At 45.1% G+C, this 22,901-nt stretch overlaps 1 protein-coding gene across 4 annotated transcripts in view; it reads right to left on the reverse strand.

Moving 5' to 3' along the window:
• Window positions 1–12,334: 12,334 nt before the first annotated feature.
• The window catches only part of spg (dedicator of cytokinesis spg), a 430,105-nt gene continuing 419,538 nt past the window's right edge, over window positions 12,335–22,901 (reverse strand). For all 4 annotated transcript variants that reach the window (XM_084607325.1, XM_084607299.1, XM_084607317.1 and 1 more), the window contains one exon: window positions 12,335–12,962. In XM_084607325.1, the coding sequence (XP_084463451.1) occupies window positions 12,796–12,962 (167 nt within the window). In that variant the 3' untranslated portion in view covers window positions 12,335–12,795. The remainder of the gene's footprint in view (window positions 12,963–22,901) is intronic.

A 22,901-nucleotide genomic window follows, 5' to 3' on the forward strand; every position in this document is an offset into this window, starting at 1 on the left:
GCCTTTCATGGCATCGACAAGGCCGTGGACCGCTGATGCTTTTACTAGGTGTTACAGCCCATTTCTACTGAGGCTTGTCGAGGCCTGGCACAACACAGACGTGAAAGAGCTGACAGCATACCATGCACGAATCTGGAAACTGATACCTAAACATCTGCCGAAGAGGAAGAGACAAAAGTCAAAATTCGATAGCTCACAAGCAGCCCTTCTGCTTGGTCGTTGACAGCTAGCAAAGATCTGTTTACGGGGAAATGTGTCAGCCGCTACCCGATTACCCTTCATGGAGTCGTAATACCATACGTCTCCAGGCACAGATTCTTGGGAGTAATTATTGACCACAGACTATCTTGGTCGAAACATGCTACTATGGTGAAGAAAAGGCTAATTAATTTTTGCCATGTACTTCGTTACATAGCTGGCATCAAATGGGGTACAACTGAGCGCTCCTTAATACGGCTTTACGAGACCCTGTTTGTTGGATACATCCGGTACAGTCTTCCTGTACTCTCTAGTACGAGTATTTCATGCTTGCGGACTTTAGAGAGCGTACAATCGCAGGCACTGAAAATATGCCTTGGGCTGCCTAGATGCACCTCTAACAAAGGTACAATTGAAGAGGCATATGCTCGCCCAATATCCATATACTTGTCACACGAACCACTTCGTGTATATTTACGAGCACTTACAAGACACAGTTTTCACCCACTCAGCAAGATTCTGGATGAAAGGCCGGACTGCAGTTTTACAAGTGCACTCCGCTGCCATCAGTCGCAAGTACCGCCAGGATATGCCCTCCCATATCGTCCCGCCCAACCACCTTGGACGATGGATAAACCTTTGGTGCACCTTCGTGTTCCCGGAATACTAAAGAAATCAGTGGTACCAATTAGTGGACTCAAACAACTTACTCTGGCGCACATCTGGTCAGAATATCCTTATTATATTCACGTATACACCGATGGATCTGTGTCAGCACAGGCATCCGCTGCAGCTGCGGTCATACCAACTCAGAGAACGACTGCATTTCCTTTTGGCACATACCTCTACATCAACCGCTGCAGAACTTGCAGCCATTCGGGAAGCTATTCGCTGCATATGTGGGGAACCAACTCAAAAATGGTGTATATTCAAAAACTAAAAAACGGCATTACAAATTTTGGAGAACTGTTTGCGCCACACTGCCTATCAGTCCCTGGCACTAAACATTATGGAGCTCATCACATCTGCCCAGCTGCAAGGCCACAGGATAATGTTTCAATGGATCCCTGCCCACTGTGGGCTCCATGGGAATGAACAGGCCGATGTTGAAGCGAAACGCGCACTCATCAATGGCCTCCAAACAGATGTGCCTTTTTCAACAGGTGACACGACGTGCCTTCTTATGAGTTGTATGAATAATGCTACACCAGCTTACTGGGCCCAGCCAGACGCCCGAAACATTCGTTTAAGAAGGCTCGATCAAACATTAAAATTTTATGTTCCGCGTGATATTCCGCGTCATCAGGCATGCTTGCTACATAGACTTCGTTTAAACGTGGCTTTCACGCACAAGTGCTTACATTTAATTGGACAGATGGACTCGCCGGAAGGTTCAACTTGTGGCATCCCAGAGACTGTGGACCATATATTATTGGTGTGCCCAGCGTATGCGCACGAAAGAAGTCTGCTAGCGGCTTCCTTGAAGCGTTTAGACAAGAGGCCTTTGTCAGAGGAACTGCTGCTCGGCGCTTGGCAGGACAAGGGGAAGGGTGTCCAGGAAGTGCGTGCTCTTTGCCATTTTTTGTGCGCCAGCGGGCTTGATTCGCGCTTGTGAGGAAAGCTACTGCTTCTGTATATATATTTCATATGTCTTCTCCCACATCGTCACCCATCATGACCTTCTTTCTTCTCTCCTTCCCCTTCCCCAGTGCAGAGTAGCAGGCCAGATTTGAATTATTCCGGCCAACCTCTCTGCCTTTTCCTTTCAATAAATACATCTATCTGTTCATGCCAGGAGTGTGTGGTGTAAAGGTGCATAAACATCTGTATAGAGAATTCAGACACTCTTGTGTGGGAAGGATGCTGCAAAGCACTGCTGTATTGTGACGCCTAGCACACCACAACCATATTCGTGTCTTTAAAAAAGTTGTGCATACTGGGGATTGGTGTGTCCGGCCTGGCCCCGCGCTTTAGAGCGGCCAGAGTACGAGCTTTTAGGCCAAACCGAGCCCTCGCATACCTCTAACGGTGAGGGTTGAATTGTGCCTCAATCTGGAGAAACCACACGTTCTGGGGTCAGAAGGGTGAAAGGCAAAGTTGCAACGATGAAACGTTCTGCGAGAGTAAGGGCGGCTCTGTAGAGCAGGTGCCGGCTTCAGTCGTCCTCTAGTTTTAGGTAATCGGCTGTAGATGCGGTGCTCTATGCCACAGGGAAAAATAAGCTTCCCACACATTTTAAGGCATAACCAAACTACTGAGCTGTGGCAGCACATGCCTCCGGCCCAGTGCATTCTTTGTTGTCCTCCTCTTGTGCAGCTGTGCTTAAGGCACAGCCAAATAAGGATGCTGCAAGGTTAGTTTTTCCAACCAGTTTTTCCAGTTTGTTTTTTCTGATATTTTTTATGTTGAGCTTCTGTCTGTACTCTATGAAATTTCTGGAACTCAGCGGAGAGTACTATAACTGTCGCAGCATTCAACAAATATTTTTATTACAGTTCTGCATTCTCTGCATGAACGAGACAAACTTATAAAAAAAAATGAAATGAATACATAACTCCTCAGGGCTGTTTCTTGTACTAGTTAGTGGGGTTTACTCATTTTCGTGAGGCCTGAAGTGCAAAACAGACAGTGGCGTGAAAGAGACACAGGGCAAAGCGCTCTTGCAAATGAATTTTATTTGGAGCGAATAAATATATATAGAGAGGAGTGCAGTAAAAAAAAATTAAGATGAGGCACGTTCAAGAATGCAGCTGTGTGTGTTAATTGGTACTTCATCAGTGAATCTTTCAGAAAAGGATATTGCATTCCTCGATGGTCATGGCATGAGCGTGCGATGACTCTCATCTTATTTTTCTTTTTGTAGTGCTTTCCTCTCTATACGCTTCTAGGCTCCAAATAAAATGAATTTGCAAGTTAGCGCTGTGTCCTGTGTCTCTCTCGGATCACTGTCTTTTTTTCGTTTCAGACTTCGCCAAAATGAGCCTAACTCCTAGCTACACAGTTCAGCAGCCGTTCGAATTTTTTTCCAGACTTGTGCTCCTACGAACAGCCACCAGTGTGTTATTTATGACTACTGCCAGGTTCCTGCTGATATGGATTCCTTGAGTAGGGAACCATGTAGCATGAGCCATATTATCTTTTTAATGTCAGAAGGGGTGCTGCTATGTCTCTTTCACAAACTTTAATGCTAGTGACAATCTTGAACATTAAACAAATCTGCAACATACTGAGCTCACACAAATATTGGGGGGAGGGGGGGATGCTTAAACTCTGCCTTTAAGGTTATGGCATGACAGCGTTAATGGTGCCAGTTGCAGGTTTTCCTTGTGGACCTTCATGTAGACACACTTTGCCACTCACTTGTTCAGAAGCTTTTAACTTAACTTACCCCGCTGGGGTGGCGCAGTGGTTACGGCGATCGACTACTGTTCCGAAGGACGCAGGATCGAATCCCGGCCTCGGCGGCCGCTTTTCGACGGAGACGAAAATCAAGGCGCCCGTGTGCTGTGCGATGTCAGTGCATGTTAAAGAACCCCAGGTGGTCGAAATTTTTGGAGTCCTCCACTACGGCGTCTCTCATATCCTGAGTCGCTTTGGGACGTTAAACCCCACAAACCAACCAAGCTTTTACCTTGCGGCTGCATTGTTCCATACATAGTCGCAAGATACCAAATTGTGTGTTGTGTTGCGTTGTGTTGTGTTTTGTGGCACATAGGCAGCTAAGGCCATCATGCGCCAAACTCGGGGTTTGCGTATCTGTTTGGTGAAAGGAAGCGAGCGATTATTTTAATACACTAGAGTAGGTTTAGGATGTTGGCATCTTTTAAGAAATCAATGAGAGAAGACGTTTTAACCAGTGAATTTTCTCCTAAGAGTAAGCTAGGATGTAGGGGAATGTAGTTGTCATAGAGCTGTGGGAAATGCTTTTTTCTAAGTTGATCGAGTTTTATACAGGATATTAGGATGTGGTTTATGGTGACCACCTCTCCGCAGTGTTCGCAAATGTGTTTGTCTTTCTTTGCTAGGATGAAGTTATGAGTCAGGTGGGTGTGTCCGATACAAAGGCGGCACAAGAACACTTCAATAAAACGTTCTTGATGGCTGCATGTTTTCCATTCTTTTATAACTGGCTTTACTAGGTGTAGCTTGTTATTAACTTCGTTACCCATGCAGCCTGCCACTTTTGTCTCAGTGTTCTTTGTATGAATTTTATTGCATCATTATGTGGAATGTTCACATTCTGTACTTGAGCATTGGAGGCGGCCGCGGCACATGCATCAACCCTCTCATTACCGCTGATTCCAACGTGGCTTGGCACCCAGCAAAATTTGATATTAAGTGCTTGTGTTTTTGCTATCACTACATAATAGACTATGTCCCCTACTAAAGGTTCTGTAACATTTTTTTTTATGTAGTGATGCGAGTACGCTCAGAGAGTCTGTATAGATGATACTGTTTTTGATGTTTTTGTTGACTATTTTATCTATTGCTAGGGATAAGGCGTAGCATTCGGCAGTAAATATTGAGGCACACTGTGGTAACCTTACTGTTTTTTCCTGTTTGTCTTGTATTACTGCACTGCCTACATGAAATATTGTCTTTGAACCATCTGTATAAAATGCCTTGTGATCACTGTATTTCTCATTTAATGCCAAGAACTCTTGTATAATGTGTTCATGCGGTGTTTGTGCTTTGCGAAATTGAGTTAATGTGAAGTCACATATAGCAGTGAAGTTGTACCAAGGTGGCAGTGGGTCAGGTCTCCGTGCAATATCAGGAAGTGCATCCAGCAAGTTGAGTTCCCGGCACTGCTCTTCAAAACGGAGTATGAGAGGTCTGATGGATCGAGGTTTATTGATGTACAGTGTTCTTGAGGGGCAGTTTGTAAGTATGGAGTAACAAATATGTTTCGGTAACGAGCGAATTTTTAGGACGTATGAAAGTGTCAGCATGGTCCTCCTGTATTTTAGTGGCGGTTCATTTGCTTCTACATACAGACTTGCCACCGGCGATGTCCTGTATGCACCAGTTGAAAGACGCAGACCCAGGTTATGTACTGGGTCCAGCCGTTTAAGGTATGACGGTCTTGCTGACCCATAGACCACGCACCCGTAATCTAAACAGGAGCGTACTACTGAGCGATAGATATGGAGAAGACATGTCCTATCAGAGCCCCAGTTTCTCCTTGAGAGTACTTTAAGGGTGTTGAGAGCTCGAGAGGCTTTGACTTTCAGGCTGTTTATGTGTGGGAGGAATGTGAGCTTCTTGTCAAACGTTAGTCCTAAAAATTTGTGTTCTTGCTTTATCGGGAGTATGGTTTCATTTAGGCGCAGGGTGGGATTGAGCTGCAGGCCTCTCCTCAGAGAGAAAAGAACGGCAACTGTTTTCTGAGGTGAGAACCTAAATCCATTTTTTTCTGCCCAATTACTCAGTTTCTTTAATGCTAGTTGCATTTGTCGTTCACACGTCGATAGGCTGAATGATGTGCATGCGATTTGGAGGTCATCAACATAAAGTGAGTACATAACAGGCTGTGGGATTACTTTGGCTATGGAATTCGTTTTTACAATGAAAAGTGTAGTACTAATATGCATCCTTGCGGTACTCCATTCTCTTGTGTAAAGTTCCTCGAGAGTGTAGAACCGAGGCGTACTTGGAACGAGCGGTCGGACAAAAAATCTTTTAAGCAGTTCAACATTCTGCCGCGGATTCCAAGGTCTGCCTGATCGCGAAGTATCCCAAATCGCCAGGTGGTGTCGTACGCTTTTTCCATGTCAAAGAAAACTGCGAGACAGTGCTGTTTATGTATGAAGGCTTCACGGACTGTGTTTTCAAGCCCAACTAGATGATCCAGTGTTGAACAAGCTCTTCTGAAGCCGCACTGGTGGGTATCAAGGAGCTCACGAGCTTCAAGAATGAACATTAACCTGGTATTGACTATGCTTTCGAATGATTTGGCAAGGCAGCTAGTTAGGGCTATTGGCCTGTAACTAGTAGGAGAGTTTGGCAGTTTTCCAGGCTTCAGGAATGGTACAATGACAGTCTTCTTCCAAGCATCAGGCATTTTGCCTGACCCAGATTTTGTTAAAATATTTCAGGAGTGCTTCTACTGCAGGTTCGGACAGATGGGCTAGCATTTGATAGTGTATCTCATCGGAGCCTGGTGCAGTTTTCTTGCCATTGGTTAATACTCTGAGTTCCTGAACTGTAATTAAGTTATTGTAGGGCTCGTTCGTGTAACCATTTGTAGGAAGTCTCTGTTTTTCTGCTGTTTTTATACTATAAGAAGGAGTCTGTGTAATGTAGGGAACTAGAAACATGAGAAAAGTGTTCTCCCAATAGGTCAGCCTGCTCGAGTATACTTGTTTGTGCATCAGGGGGTGTAAGGAAAGGAACTGCAAAAGCAGAGAATTTGCCATCTAGTTCGCGGACTTGCTCCCACGTTTTCTTTGCGGTGACGGAACTGTTTATTGAAGACACATAACCTTGCCAAGATCTTTTTCAGCATCACGTCGAATATTTCGAGCCTTAGCCCTTGCCTTTTTATATTTAATTAGATTTTCCTGTGTAGGGTATCGACGAAAAATTCCCCAGGCTTTGTTCTGCTTCTTTTTGGCCTCTCTACATTCCTTTGTATACTATATCTTTCCATTCCTTCGTACTATTCCCGAAGTCTGGGGGATGGCTAAATGAGCAGCGGCAATGATACATTCTGTGAACTTTTCATTTTGCTCGTTGACATCGAGGCTGTCTGAAAAGATTTTTTCTAAAGCGGCATGTTTTTGGAAGAGTGCCCAGTCGGCTAGGTACAGTTTCCAACGCCGTGGTTTAGTAAAGGTGATTAATGGTGACGATGTTAGACTGATAATGATGGGAAGATGATCGCTTCCATAAGGGTTGTCAATAACATTCCACCTAAATTAGTGAAAAGACTTGGTGAACAAAAGGACAAATCAATGCAACTCATTTTTCCAGTGCTTGAAGAACAGTAAGTGTGTTTGCCCGTGTTCAGGAGGCAAACATTGTTGTTGAGAATAAAATCTTCTAAAATCCAACCTCTGGCGTCCGTTTTTTCGCTTCCCCAAAAGGATGAATGAGCATTAAAATCCCCTACTAAAATATATGGCTCCGGTAGTTGCATTAAAATTGCTTGTAAATCATTAAGTGTGATAGTGAAATGAGGTTCGATGTATAAAGAACATATTGTTATTGTTTTAAAATGCACCACGGTGACTGCAACAGCTTCAACTGAAGTTTTAAGGTTGATTCCTCGTGTCGCAACGCCACCTTGGACCACAATAGCAGTGCCTCCAGAGAGCCTGCTTGAATTCTGTCGGTCACAACGGAAGAATCCGTGGTTCACTAGGCTCTTTCCTTCCACAGAAACGACTAAGCGGAATCAACCATTCAAAGTGCTGTCATAATTTAAACCTACCAGCCAAGATGAATCCAGACAACGCGAAATCTCTCTGCATTCCTATTATCTAGTCAGTCTTACACTGAAAGTGAGGCATTGAAGTCTTGCGCATTAGAGGGTCGGTATCATGCAATGCCTCGAAGGAAAAATAAAACTTGCTGCTATGGAAATTATCGAATGAGGAGATGAGGTTGTTACGTGCCGCATAAATTAGTTGTATGATATTGTCACGCTACGAAGGATTGTGATGGTGTCAGAAGAGGAGGAAGAAGCATTAGTAGGTTAGTAGGCTTCACCTTGTCTCGCTGCAACAGCACTGTAAATAAACACCCCCTTTTCTTATTTTACCGTAACAACTTGTGGAGGTGCTGGAGATGAACTCTAAAATGTGAAGATTTTACGAGTTCATAGCAAAGATAAAAGTGGTAAAATAAATACTAAAATACTGCTTAGCTCTGCAAACTCATTAGAAACTGCATTGGATGCTAAACTGTAGTTTATTTACTGGTATCAGCCCAAGTACGTACATTGCTGTTTATTTTCCGCATCTTAGGCAGGACTGGAAAAAGTGTTACAAAAATGTGAGAAAATTTGACGTTGCCGCTGCAGTTCCATTTAATGATCGTCAACTACTCATGTTCTTAGTTCAGCCGAGGTAAGAACAAAAAAAATGTTTGGCAGGGTTTTAGCAGCTAAATGACTGACCTCGGCCTTCTGTGCTCAACGGTTCTTCGGCAAGTCCCCTTTCTTTTGGAAGGATTTGTTTATTTTATTTGCGCAATGTTTTTGCTAAACTTGCTTTTTTCATTGTTTCCTTGAGTGACAAAGAGACGTTAGCGATCGGAAACAGCGGTCCATGTGTACTTCACCATACCCGTCATGTTCCGTGAGGCTGGAAACAGCGACATCAGTCTCGGTGACTCTTTGCAGCTACCTGTTGGGTCGGAAATCATCAAAAGGGTCGTTTTTAGGCTTTTCATCATCAGAGGCCCAGAGGTGGTTTCGTAGCTTCCGTTCCTGGTCCTTTGTCGTTTCTACTGCTTTTTATTATTGTTCCTTCGAAGCCTAACTGTAGTGCATGTGCCCCGTTCCACTGCTTCTGTTTTCTCTACAACAGTACCAGTGGAGGAGGGAATGTGCTGGCCCCTCGTGTCTCATGTTCGTCGGCTACATTTTGTTACTACAGAAACTCGTGGAGCATTTGTCCTCGCCCTCAAACTATCTTTCCCAGCCTATCCCTCACCTCACCGCCTCTGCCTTCCTTCGCCCTCGCCCTCACTAATTTTTCAGTGCTGATGAAGGAGACTTCACCTCACCGAGTCAAATCCTCATAAGGTGAAGGTGCGGACCCCCTTGTGAGAATGCTCATGTATAGTTAGTGTTAAGCGAATGTGATTTGATTTTGAACCTCTAAACGATCGTGACTAAGTTACGCCACGGTCCAAGGTTCGTAATGGAGCTACGAGCGCTCGAAATTCACATTTGACCTCTCTGACGGCGCGGTGGAAAAGTCGCGTGGTGATTTTTGACGAGTTTAGGTAATAGAGAGAAGGTATGACTATTATGATCAGGGTGGATGTTTGGGCGAGTTGGTTCATCGTCAAGGAAATACAGCGCTTTTGAGACAAGGACAAAAAAAAAGAGAGTGGGCAGCACGTGCGCTAACTTTCAACTCAATCTTATTCAATGCATTATAGAATTTTATACACTGTAGGAGCATAGACAAAACATGATACCAGCATGCTATCGGGACGCACGTAATTAACACATAATCGCACAAATTATTTTCCCTAGAACTCAATCTCCTTCGTCGAGTGATATCGAAGGATCGTCTTACACATTCTTCTTTCAGCTCTCTTATTTTTCTGGCTTCTACAATCTCGCGTATCAGTTCTTGCAGTCTGAAGATTGGATAGCATCCAGATAGTGATCAGCAATATTACCTCTCTTGTTCTCAACGTTTTTGTTGTGTTCACAAAAATCTCTGATTTAGGCACCTCCCGGTCTGCCCCACGTAAACCTTACCACAAGACAGCGCTAAGGAATACGCAACACCCTCCGCACACTGAACAGGCTTTTATTGGGCTTTTTAGCGCATCCTTGTTTCTTGAGCGCCAACGGATCGGTCATCTTACAGTTTCGCTAGTTTATCAGGTGCTGAAAGCATAACGTGTACATCTGCTCGCTGACCAATTTTTTTTACATTGTGCGATATCCTGGGAAGATAGGGTAGTACGGCCACTTTTTTTCGTGCTTTTCTGCTTGACTTTGAACTGGCAACTGTTTTGTAACGAGTTTCTGCCGCTTCAGACTGCAAACTCAAACAAAAATAAAGAACAACTGACACACCAGATTGTAGAAGACAGAAAAATAAGAGAACTCAACGAAGAATGTGTAAGCGATCCTTCGATATCACTCTCGACAAAGGAGATGGAGTTCTTGGGAAAATAGAAACATGTTAATTTGTGCTACGAACTAAAAATAAGTAAGGATAACCGTTGACTGAGGTTCAGCTAATTATAGCTATATTATAATATTTGTAATAACGTTTGATAAAGGACATTTCTTTGCAAGAGCTGGCAGTTTACACTCCAGTCAAGGAGTGTTCCGGTCCCTACTATATCTATGGCACCAACAATACGGAGCTTTAGAATATAGGGACCCTACCGCTCAGGGGCATAGGGTAATAACGCGGCAACAAAGCGCACGCGCCGAGTGCTGTGATGAACAGGCGAGGGGTGCGGTAATTACACTGGGCATGCGCACTTGAGCCCCGCTATTACTCTATCGCCCTTACAGATAGGGTCGCCGTATTCTAAAGCCCCCTAATGATCACTTGATTGCACAGCGCTAAAGACGAGGATAAAATAAAACGCAAGACAGGCGCCGACTTCAACTAAGGTTCATTGAGGAAGCCTGCAGAAATATATGCCATTCGTTTTTCCTTTTCACTGGTACTAAAATTGCACTGTGCAGTCATGTTGACACCTTGTTTTATTTTTATTCAGCCAAGCTAGCCTACTGCAGTCCAGTCCAACCCCCTCATGCTCGGCGGGGAGGAGGAATCCGGTTCATGGCTTTGCAGCGGAAACTATACTTCGTCTCACAAGATATCTGCAGCACTTCGAAAAGCAGAAGAGCCCTTGCAATTGTGCTCCTAAGTGCCTCTCGGCCCTCCGCGCTATAAATATAATAGAGCGCGACGCCAGCGCTCTGTTTTTAGCGGAGCGGAACTACAAAACCTACGCCACGGCCGGTCTTGAGGGAGGGAGCGCTTCTCTTATACCGGTTTCCATTGGGCGAACAGGAGCAAGAGCAATGAGCAGCCAGAGCAGCGCACGAAAGCACTGGGGACGCGCATTCTCGTCTCCCCAATAGAACATTCACGCTGCTCGGAGAGCAGCGTACCGAAGCGGAGCGCGTGACGTCAGGCGTCATGTGATCAAACTTTTCCCGCGCTTGCGTTGCCCGTATCTGCCGGTTGAACTACAGTGGCCGAACGCTGCCGTCTTCCGCCATTTTTCCCGACCGTCCTGCCCGGGCTCCGGGCGGCGAATAACTAGAAGCACGGCCGGTCTCGAGGGAGAGCGCGCGCTCTCTTCCTCGAGACCGGCCGTGCCAGAAGTGACATCAAAAAGTCACGTGACTTCCTCCGTTCTCCCTGTATCCAGCACCGAGGACTGCTCTCGGCCGCTCCCGGGACCCCAAAAGCGTGCCTCAACGCTACTGCTCCTGTTCGACCACTGGTAGGCGCTGAAACTCGCGAGAGCACTTTTAGTGGAGCTAAAAGTGCTCCTTTTCGCCCAATGGAAACCAGTATTAGAGCGCGCGCGCTCTCCCTCGAGACCGGCCGGGCCTACGCGCATCCACGCCCGCGCTGCGCGCGGCTGTCTGCGGAGTCTGCGCAGCCCGCTCGCTCGGGAGCGCGTGCTACAGGCACCCGCACGTGCACGCGGAGCGGGAGAAGGAGAGTGAGGATGAGGATGGACGCGCATCTGCGCGCGCAAAGCCGGCGCTCTTTGCCAGTGGGGTTTCTTAATATTTTTGCTTTTTTCTGTGCCCCGGCTGACATAGAGGCTGGCTAGAAGCATGTTTTTATCGGTGCCTTCGAAAGCGAGAAATTATGATTAATTGATCGTCACAGACATTGTTTTCAAAGAGCGCCTGTTGGCAGGATCAGACATTAAAAAAAAAAAAAAAAAACATAAACGCGAATTCGCTGCTCGAAGGCAGAGGCAAGCGAAGGACTTTGAAGGACTGTCCATGTTGTTCACAGAATGAAGGGTCCAGCCATCTCTCATTTCCTTCTGCACGTGGCTTGAAAATATCACGCGGCAAACTGCCGAGGGTGATGCGATCGTCTTTGGGGAAGGCGCACCATCCAGTGCGTGGTACGGAGTCCGATATATCGAACGCCCCGTGAAATTAAGTTCGATATACGACGCAGCTTTCCTATAACTTTACAAGAGATTTTCAAGGATATTCCGCGAGTTCGATATAACCTCAATTCGAATTATCCGGGTTCAACCGTATTATGAAAAACTTTCCCCAGTGAGAACGTTTATTTGTTACTACTTGCCATGAAGCTTATTTTATGCTATGGCTGCAAAAACAATGCTGAAGTTGCCTCACCTTTTTTTTTTTTCTCATGCAGTGTTCAAATGCTGTCAAAATAGGAACTGACCAACATTAGAGTCCAGGAACAAATTCGCCAAAACATAGGTTCAATTTGTTTATTCAAGACTATGACAGAAAACAGCAGCCGTATAGTACACATTTACCACTGATACAAATGCTTGTTTCAAACAGTTGTAGGAGTGCTCTTACGTGCACTGATAAAATTTCATAAATACTTCTCAGAAACCACTAGCTGCCCAACATCTTTGGTTTTAATGCAAGTTATGCCTCGCCTGACCACAAGCTGCACAAGCTGAAACCACAGGCAAGCGCCAATGGACGGAGAGATCACAACCTCCTTCTTGGTTAGCACCATGTCTTAAATATAGAGCTTTAACTTTTATCAATTCATTGCCAGCTGGGCGCTCCATTAAAATCTATCACAGGAACAACAGGAAGTACCTTCTGTACGTTCTAGTGCCATGCTTGCTTTTCACAACTGCAAGGCAACCTTGCTAGGTAACCAACAAAAGGCCGATTGCAGTGCAACAGCAGTAGTCCTATCAACAATTTCCATGTGAAGGGCTGCCCACAGCAGTGCAGTTGCCATCACACAGCTCTTCCCTCAGGGACTCTGCACCCTTGCAAGGCAGCAGCGGTTCTCCATGCTTGAGAGAGTGGCGGTTTGCCACTGCTGGCCGTGTGGTAGATGGCTCCAAAGGAGGAATCCCTGCAGAAATCGACATTGTTTGGCTAAACTTTCATGCTATAAATGCCACTGTGCCCAGCAGACATTCACAACAAATATGCCACGAGGGGTCTTAACACCCTGAGGAACACATTCATTCCAGAATCTATATCTGTAAATTTTAAAATCAACTTGGTGTTTTTTCTTTATTCAGTAATAAAGCTGCAACCTCACCCTAATGATTCAAACTGGAGATGTGTGCTGTGAATCACACTAATGACAATTCAGGGCTAAAAAAATCAGACGCGACATGTGGACTACAAGTGATGAAAAAGCGGGGGGCTGCGGGTGAATTTATACCATCTTGGGCTTTAATATGCTCTAACATGGCACAGACACACATGCTTTTGCATTTCACGTGCAAAAAAAAATATGACCACCACAGCTGGGACTGGATTCCACAAATTTATCAGCAGCAACACGCAAAAGCCAGCAAATTACCATAGCATGTTCAGAGCGAAATGCTACAAGTAACAAGAAATAGACAGGCTGCTGTGAAGTTTGCTAAATGCTAAGGCAAGCTAGCTCACTGAAATTTGAGTAGTTATTCCATGCATAAGTAAATCTATGGACTTATTGAGATGCAGCATACCCTCATAATTCACTTCAGTAACATTTTCACAGCGTGAGGACTACTCAAAGTACAACACAGACAATACAGGGTGTCTAGCAAACCACTATTTTCAAACTCCGACTTTTCCAGGTTTTCCCTGATTATTTCAGGTCAAATTCCCTGACTAGTGAAGAGGCTAAAAAATGTAGCTGCTGATGATAAGGAGCACAGACGAATGATTCCCAACAAAAAGCTATTTATTAATCATATTATCATATAATATATTAATCAATAAGAAGTTTACAATAGTGAAAGTTAATGGCAGGTAAAAAAGTCGCAAGTTTACTGAAAATTAAAGGCGCACTGATGCCAGCCTCAGCAGAGCTCTTTGATACTACCAGTTGCGAAATTTCCTATAGGCCTCCACCTCGCCGGAGTGGCGCAGTGGTTACGGCGCTCAACTACTGTTCCCAAGGACGCGTGATCGAATCCCGGCCCGGGCGGCAGCTTTTCGAAGGATGCGAAAAGCAAGACGCTCGTGTGCTGTGCGATGTCAGTGCACGTTAACAAACCCCAGGTGGTCGAAATTTCTCCGCGTCTCTCATAGCCTGAGTTGCTTTGGGACGTTAAACACCACAAACCAAACCAATCCACGTATCCAAAAACGGCGGTTTTGATTGGTCAAAATTCGGGTGCATATAGGGTGCCTCGATGCGAGACACCCTAGGTCACGACCGGTCTCAAGAGAAAGTGCATTTCCCTTAGCACTTAAAGATAACAGCCGTAGAGTTAATTAAGGGGAGACGCGAGTGTTAGAACGGTCGAAAATGGTCAAAAATTAATTTTGAAGAAAAATTATTTTCGGAACGTTTATCCTTTTGAACACCTGCAATCAAAAGTATTAACGCTGAATTCGCTCAAGAAATGCGATAAAATTGATTTTCAGAACGCCCCACAAAGAGGAATTGTGTTTGAAATTACCGCGCGTGCCGCAGGCGTTGCAGCTTCTATCTCAAAATGGTTTGTAGGGCCACCCAAGATAGACAGGTCACGGCAGAGAGTTCTGACAAAATCCGATTCACTGGAGAAGGTAATGGCAACCCACTCCAGTATTTCTTGCCAAGAAAACCCTATGACCAGTCACAGCCAGAAGATCAAATCAGTCGATATTGTCGACCATAAACCCTAACTGCTCATTGGAGTGTCAAATTCTAAAGTTAAAGCTCAGCTACTTTGGTCATCTGATGAGAAGAGAGGAGTCACTGGAGAAAGATTTGACGTTGGGAAAGGTTGAGGGTCGCCGGAGAAGGGGTAAGCAGCGAACGCGATGGTTAGATGGCATCCTCGAGGCACTGCAGATGAAGTTATGTGATGTTAGGAAGATAGTGAGAGACCGGAAAGCGTGGCGTGACATGGTCTATAGGGTCGCGAAGAGTCGGACACGACTGAACTGAGCTGAAAGTACATTGATCTAGGTGTATTATGTAATATTTAGGGTAACAATTAGGTGCAGGGAATATGTTTCCCAAACATTCGAGCATTTCTCTAAAGCAAAATGTGCTCACTAAAACTTTTACAGATGCACAGAAGCCTTCAACAACAAAAAAAAAGAAAAGAAATGCATATTGGCCTGGGTTTAACGCATGAAAGTGGCATCGGCTATGACGGGTGATTGCAGAGGCTGGTTTTGGTGTCGTTTTTTTTTTGTCATTATTAACACCACATTTACCACGCGGGATTGTTTATTGTTCAGTCAAGTCCCACAGCAGAGGAACGCCTTTTGAAACGGTTGTGATTTAATCCCCCGTTCTCGAAATCAGCAGTCGAGCGCCCTTACCATTGAGACACCGCGACAAAGGTCTAAAAGCAAAAAAAAAAAAAAAAAAAGTACTCACACAAGACTATCGTGCGTACAGACGGCATAGTAGGCATAGAGTGGTCTGTTCAAACTGCATTCTGCTATATAAAGCAGTCTGCGGTGGCATATATTTTAGTAGCTGCGGTATTCCAAACAGAAACCATAATATGCGATTTCTGAGCGTTTGCATTAACTTTTATTGACGGCAACGACCTGTTTTGCTTTGACATGGCGGTAACGACAGTACCACTTCGTTTGAGACATTGCATGTCAAAGGATCTCAAGCGCCGAAGACCGCGATGGATGATGTCCTTATCCAAGCATGACATGCTCGATACGGACAAGTATATATATATTTTTAATGAAGCGTGTTCATATTTATTTTGCAAGAGGCATATAGGTAAGCAAAAGCTCACAGGAACCGCGAAACAAACAAGAACACTCCTGTACATGCCGCATGCGCGCGCGTAATCACTGCGCGGGCTAGCACGCAACGCGAAAACGCATCCACACTGAGTAGGTTTCGCCGCTGAGCCGCAAGGTGACGACTCTGCTCGATCTCGGATCACGGAAGGAAAAAACTGAGGCCATGACGTCCCTTTTCACGACGGCGGCCCGCGACCAGAAAATGCTGTGGCGCCACATACACATGGGGCAGCTTTTCCCCTCGCACTCCAATGTATGCCCTTCCCCATCTGAGCGCTTCTGGCTTCTCCGCGCCATCCGACGCCGACGCCGCGAGCCATGCTGCCCCATGCCCCATAGCAACATTGACGCTGTTGCTATTTGCCCCATATCTAGGCCAAAAAAAGAAATCGAAGTGTCTAAAGGTACGTCCGACGTACCCATTCAATTCTCGTAAAGATACGGCGGACGTCGATATGGAGGCTCATGGCTATATGCACGTCAAACGCGTATGGCCACATTCCGCTTGCTACGCATGAATGAATCTTATCCTCTATGATATCAGTTAGCCGCGACTCCCGATGAGGTGCTACGAAGAGTTCATCCATTCTAACATAGAACACGCTCTTCACTCAGGATTGTGTACGGCAAGCATAGCTGTCACGCACATAGCTGCAGGCAATGCGACGTACTGCACCAGCTCCACCAGCTGGCATCAAGATACGCACATTCACGAGCAGCTTTCGCTTCGCACTAAACTATCACCTCGATCTGCCCGTAATGCAAGTGAGCTATTTCTAGCATTTACGCTGTCTTAGATCCCGCATCAACCTCGGAAGATCGAGCGCCGGCGCGCATTTAACACACACACCTCGCCGTGCAGAACATTCGGCCGTCTAAAGTATGTATATACGCTGTATATGACATGTCATATGCTCGTTCCTCTTCGTTTAAATTCTACCTCAGAGCCGTGGCAGAAGACATGCCGAATCTACTAGAGGCCTGCGCTGCTACTGCGGCGAGCTGCACGCCGACTCGTCGAGGCGAAGACCTACTGCACCGCAATACATGAGTGCACAACCGGAAAGCCAGAAACGCGAATGATCCGAACTCCCTACGAACAGCAATGTTTGGTATTTAGGGGAAGACTAGACTGAAGTGCTCAGTCTGCATCTTTTTCCCGTCGTTGAATTTTGCGTACATGTAGTTTAAAACCCCGCATGCTCGAGGTCAGCGTGACCCGACTGAACGGCCGCGCAGCTTAGAAACGAGCTGGAGATATGCATGCGTCGCCGGACTTATTGGTACACGGTAGAAAATGCGCGCTGCACATTTCGTTGCAGAAGCTGACTCTTGGAATTTTGAAGTATGTGCCATGCAAGTGATCGTTTCTATAACCAAACATCCATGTTCTCACGGCTGGCCTACCCGAGGAGCATAAATGTTCAACCGTGGACGTGTAATGATCGAAGAGAGGACGGATTTTCACAATACTGGGCGCGAAATCGATAGCTACCAGAGATCAGTGCTAGAGAAATTCTGCCTTGATTATGCACAATTCAATGTTTCAGGTGTGGTCAGTAACTATAAGTTTGAACAGTTCGCCTTTCAAGTCAGCGGCGCCAGCGATGAACCGGCGGAGCGATTTTCCACACTACACTGCTGTCTTGCTAGAAAGCCTACCTAGGCGGCGTTTGACATTCAGCTGCTTTTTGCGGGCCCCGTAATTGAATGCAACGCCTTCAGAAACGCGTTAGATGTTCAAAAATGTGTTCTCTTTAACAGTTTCACTCCATTCTGTCAATGTAGGTGGATGCTGATAACGCAGTTGAGCACTCAAGTTGAAACCAAACATCCGCACGTCTTTAGAAATCTGTAGAATCGCCTTGACTTTTTAAAATTATTTGAATAGGTCACTTTCCGATCGCTGGAACATAGACCCTCATGACATTGCTGTCACGGGAATAAGGACCACACCAGACCGAAAGCTTGTCTCACATAACATAGCTAACCAAGGTATACCTTACAGCGTTGTGTTGATTTTTATGGTGCATAAGCGACTAATGCTGCCTTGCACCAAGAACAAGGTTTAATGTATTTATTTTGTGTGTAACGACTAAAATGTTCTGGATGTAGCTTGTTTAGGAACATTTTAGGAAACCAAAAATGCAGAAAATTTGCACGTCTCTCCTAGGATCATGCTGGGATGGAAAGGGATCTGTTGCAAAGTTGTACAAAATGTTTTCCTCTTATTTTCTCGACTCTGGCGCACGTGTAAGTAAGATATGGTTTATTGTTAGTTCATCGCCACACTCCTTGCATATTGGTTTGTCCTCTTTCATAAGGCAGCAGCGGCAGCTCGTGTGACGCACCTCGCCTAACGCTCCTCTGTGAATTCCCAGTTCGTGTTGCTGCAGCTTTCCTGGCCTCTGCATCTGTGTGCCCCTTGGACGTGCGCTGTTCTGGAGGCTGATACTTCGGGACTGCCGTTTTGAAGTTGGCGCCTTTCTTCACGCAACAAGAAGCTTCTTTACCATTCGTGGCATCCCTGGGCGACAGCGGCGACACATCTTTGCCTTATTGGCTTCGTCTACTGTGGGCGTTTTTTTTGCTCGCATTTGGCAGCAGCGGCAGCTCGTGTGACGCACCTCGCCTAATGCTCCTCTGTGAATTCCCAGGTTGGTCCCTTTTCTTATACCTTCAGTCCAAACCTGCCACTGCTGCCAAAAAAAAACAAAAATTCTTGTTGATGCATTTCTGCTTTTACCGGTCTAGTTTTTGATATATCCCGTTGTTGCGCATGTAGAGGAGTGCTGTCTGAAGAGCACTCACAACTGACATGCTGCGCGTGCGACTTTTCCTTCCACTCGGGCGCTTGCTCGGGTGTGACTGATGAAACCCTCAAGGGGAAACGAGAATCGTTTAGAAAAACATGGAAGTGTGGGTCTTGCAGACCGAATACAAGTAATGGCGCTATCACAGGGAAAGCCGACCAAGCAGAAGTTAATATACCTACAATTCTGTTAGACATAAACAGAAAGCTTAGCTCTCTCCTTTGCCTCCCTAAAAAAGTGGACGGAATCGAAAAGGCAATTGACTTGCTTTCGGGTGAGTTCGACAAGTTCAAAGAACGACTCGATGCCCAAGAGAAGGAAACAAAAGAGCTCAAAGTTCGAGTTACAGTGCTGGAAAGCAACTCTGCTGGGTCTGATTTGACCGAGATCAAGTGTAGTGTCAATGACCTGGAATGGCGTAGTCGGCGTTTAAACCTAGAATTTCATGGTGTTATTCAGAGCGAACAGGAAGACCTACTGGCTAAAATTAATGAAGTGGGGGCCGAGGTTTCTCTTGAACCACTACTGCAACAGGATGTCATGACCATGCATAGACTGCCCGCGAAAAAGGACAGAACTCCCATCATTATTGTCCGATTTTCTCGTCAGGAGCTAAGGGACAAATGGTTCGCCAAAAGGAGCGCCTTCCGTGATGTAGACAGCTCTGTCTTTGTCAAAGAGAACATGACCAAGTATTCGCGAGACCTCCTTGGAATCGTGAAAGAGCAGGCGAAACGATTTGGCTTCAAATTTGCTTGGCATGTCAATGGCAAAATATTGGTTAGAAGGAAGGAAGGGGACTCCGCCTTTGCCATTCGGTCAGTGAGTGATCTTGCTCTGCTAGCCCAATAACTCGCCGTAAAATGAAAACTAAATATGGAGTATCACGAATTACTACTTCCCCATAAAGTAAACGGTTGCCTCGACCTAAATAATTTCTCTGCCTTACATATTAATGTCCGGTCTCTGCGTAACAAGTTTGATGACTTCTCATACTTTGTTGACAGTCTGCAGCACAATTTTGATGCAATTCTGCTAACTGAAACGTGGGCCGTATGCGATGCTGACTTGGTGAAACTGCCCGGCTATGATCCTTGTTTCCTGAATCGCCCTTCTCGAGGAGGGGGTGTTGCCATTTACGTAAAGAACGGTGGCCTTCATAGCGAAGTATTACCTGAGTTCTCTATAATGACTCCTGACTGTGAAATGCTCGCGCTGAAGACTGCGGACAAAATGGTTTCTGTCGTTTACAGGCCGCCGTCAGGTGACCCAGATAAGTTCTTAACACATCTCGACAAATTTCTTGATTTTGCCGTTGAAGTGCAATACTCTACTATTATTGGTGGTGACCTCAACATTAATACACTTGCCCCTTCTAGTATAAATCGCCATTTGAATCACACAATTGCTTCCAATGGTTTTACAAATCTTATCACGACACCCACAAGGATAAAAACGACGTCAATCAGTACAATTGACCTTTTTATAGTAGACATTGTCTCCCCCGTCATTTCTGCTGGTACTATTGCTTGTGACCTTAGTGACCACTGTGCCATTTTCGTATCCGTGCCACATGGCTGCTCACCAAGTTACGCACAACCAAATAGTTTTGCTTATCAATGTATAACTGATGTGACACTTGCCTGATTTCGCGAATCTGTACGCGTTGCAGATTGGAACTGTGTTTTTGCCTGTTCTTCCGTTGATGAATCTTATGAGCTCTTTTTAAGTACTTTGAAAGACATTTACAATAGGTGTTTTCCCTGGAAAACAAAGAAATCAAACACGAAGCTCCGTAAACCTTGCGTGACTCCAACACACGTCAAAATGATGAAACATAAGCCTAGGCTCTTCAAACGCTTTATGTCCACTCGGAACCCTGATCACCTTACAGCTTTCAAAAAACACCGCAACAAGTTAACCAACGAACTGCGATGATCTAAATATGCCTATCAATCGCGTATCCTCACTAGCAGGGAAGGTCCGAAAGCATTCTGGAAACTTTTAAATGAATCGTTTCTAAACAAGAATAAAAATACGCACTTAGGTCAGCTTGTGATCGATGGCTTGCCCTATTCCCGCTCTTTGCTGGCAGAAAAATTCAATGACTTCTTCACAAGCTTTAGACCGAGTGGTTCCGCAGTCGAAGCCCTTCGGTATCTCCAAAATACAGGTTTAGAGACTTTTGAGTTTCATTTAATGACCAGCGAGGAAGTTTTTAGCGTTATAATGAACCTAAAAGCTAAACGTTGCACCGATTTCGATGGCTTCCAAATTAAACCAGTTAAATTTGTTTCGGATCTCTTAGCACCATGCTTAAGCTACATCTTTAACTTGTCGCTCACATCAGGAATTTTTCCTGCACGAATTAAATATGCAAACGTTACTGTTATTTTCAAAGGAGGCGATAGAAATAAGATGACCAACTATAGGCCAATTTCTATTCTCCCTGTTTTTTCAAAGGCTCTTGAAAAAGTAATGCTCAAGAGAATCGATGGGTTCTTTTCTAAACATGCCTTAATAAATGCCAGTCAGTTTGGATTTCGAAAGGGCAAGTCCACGGTATCTGCTTTACTCTTGCAAAAGGAAATTATTTTAAATAATATCGAAGCTAAAAGTTTGACCCTTGGTATTTTCATCGACTTTACCAAAGCTTTCGACCTTCTTAATCATGAAATACTACTCTGTAAACTTGAAAGCTATGGTGTCCGTGGTCTTTCCCTCCAACTCTTTCGTTCTTATTTAAACATGCGCCAGCAGGTCGTTTCGGTCGATAATCATAAGTCTAGCTCCCTTCTCATTGAATGTGGTGTCCCGCAAGGTAGCCTTCTTGGACCGTTCCTCTTTAATGTATATGCTAACGACCTTCCGAGCATAGCTTATCATACAAGTTGTATTCAGTACGCTGACGACACAAGTTTTTTTCTTAGGGGATCTTCTGCCGATGAACTAATCAATAGTGCAAATCTGGTTCTTTGTGCTATCCACAAATGGTCCACAGCTAATGGTTTGGTAGTTAACTCTAACAAGACCAAAGCAGTCTTTTTTCGTCCTCTTAGCCAGGATATTACAGTAAACAGTACTCTGCATCTAGAAAATAACATTATTGAAATTGTAGACAAGTTCAAATCACTCGGTGTTGTATTTGACTCTCGCATGAGGTGGTCCGACCATATAATGTATATTGAAAGCAAGCTCACTAGATCTGTTGGTTTCCTCTCGAGGCTGCGCAACGAATTTTCCCCAAAGCATAAGCTCCTTATTTCAGTTCAGTTCAATCGTTCAGTCGTGTCCGACTCTTCGTGACCCTATGGACCATGTCACGCCACGCTTTCCGGTCTCTCACTATCTTCCTAACATCACATAACTTCATCTGCAGTGCCTCGAGGATGCCATCTAACCACCGCGTTCGCTGCCTACCCCTTTTCCGCCGACCCTCAACCTTTCCCAACATCAAATCTTTCTCCAGCGACTCCTCTCTTCTCATCAGATGACCAAAGTAGCTGAGCTTTAACTTTAGAATTTGACCCTCCAATGAGCATTCAGGTTTTATGGTCGACAATATCGACTGATTTGATCTTCTGGCAGTCCAAGGAACTCTCAAGAGTCTTTGCCAGCACCACAATTCAAATGCGTCAATTCTTCGGCGGTCAGCCTTTTTCACAGTCCAACTCTCGCATCCATACATCACAACTGGAAAGACCATAGCACGAGTTATACGGATCTTGGTTGGCAGACTAATGTCTCTGCTCTTTACTAGGCGGTCAAGGCTAACCATTGCTCTTTTTCCCAGAAGCAGGCGTCTCCTAATTTCATGGCTGCAGTCTCCTTCTGAGGTAATCTTGGAGCCCAAGAAGAGAAAATCTGTCACAGCTTCCACTTCTTGTCCATTGATGCTCCACGAAAGCTCCTTATTTATCACGCTTTAATTCAATCTCACATAAACTACTGTCACCTCGTTTGGGGTACAACATCCAAAACAAATCTAAACATCATACTCGGTCTCCAAAAGAAGGCAATTAGACTGATCGCTGGTGCATGCTACACTGCCCATACCGAAACATTATTTCTGAAATATAGGATTCATCGTGTGCATGCCATGTTTGAGTATCGTCTACTTCACTGCCTTAAATTGTCACCTCAATGCTTAACTGAATTCTCGAAGAATACATCTGGACTTAAGCCTTATGAGAAACCCTTTCACACCAGAAGTAAACAAATATGGGACGTTCCTCGAACGAGGACGTTATACGGTAACCAGAGCCTTCGTT

This window comes from Amblyomma maculatum, chromosome 1 (assembly GCF_055883805.1).
Source record: "Amblyomma maculatum isolate TAMU_Amacu chromosome 1, ASM5588380v1, whole genome shotgun sequence".
Taxonomy (NCBI): Eukaryota; Metazoa; Arthropoda; class Arachnida; order Ixodida; family Ixodidae; genus Amblyomma; species Amblyomma maculatum.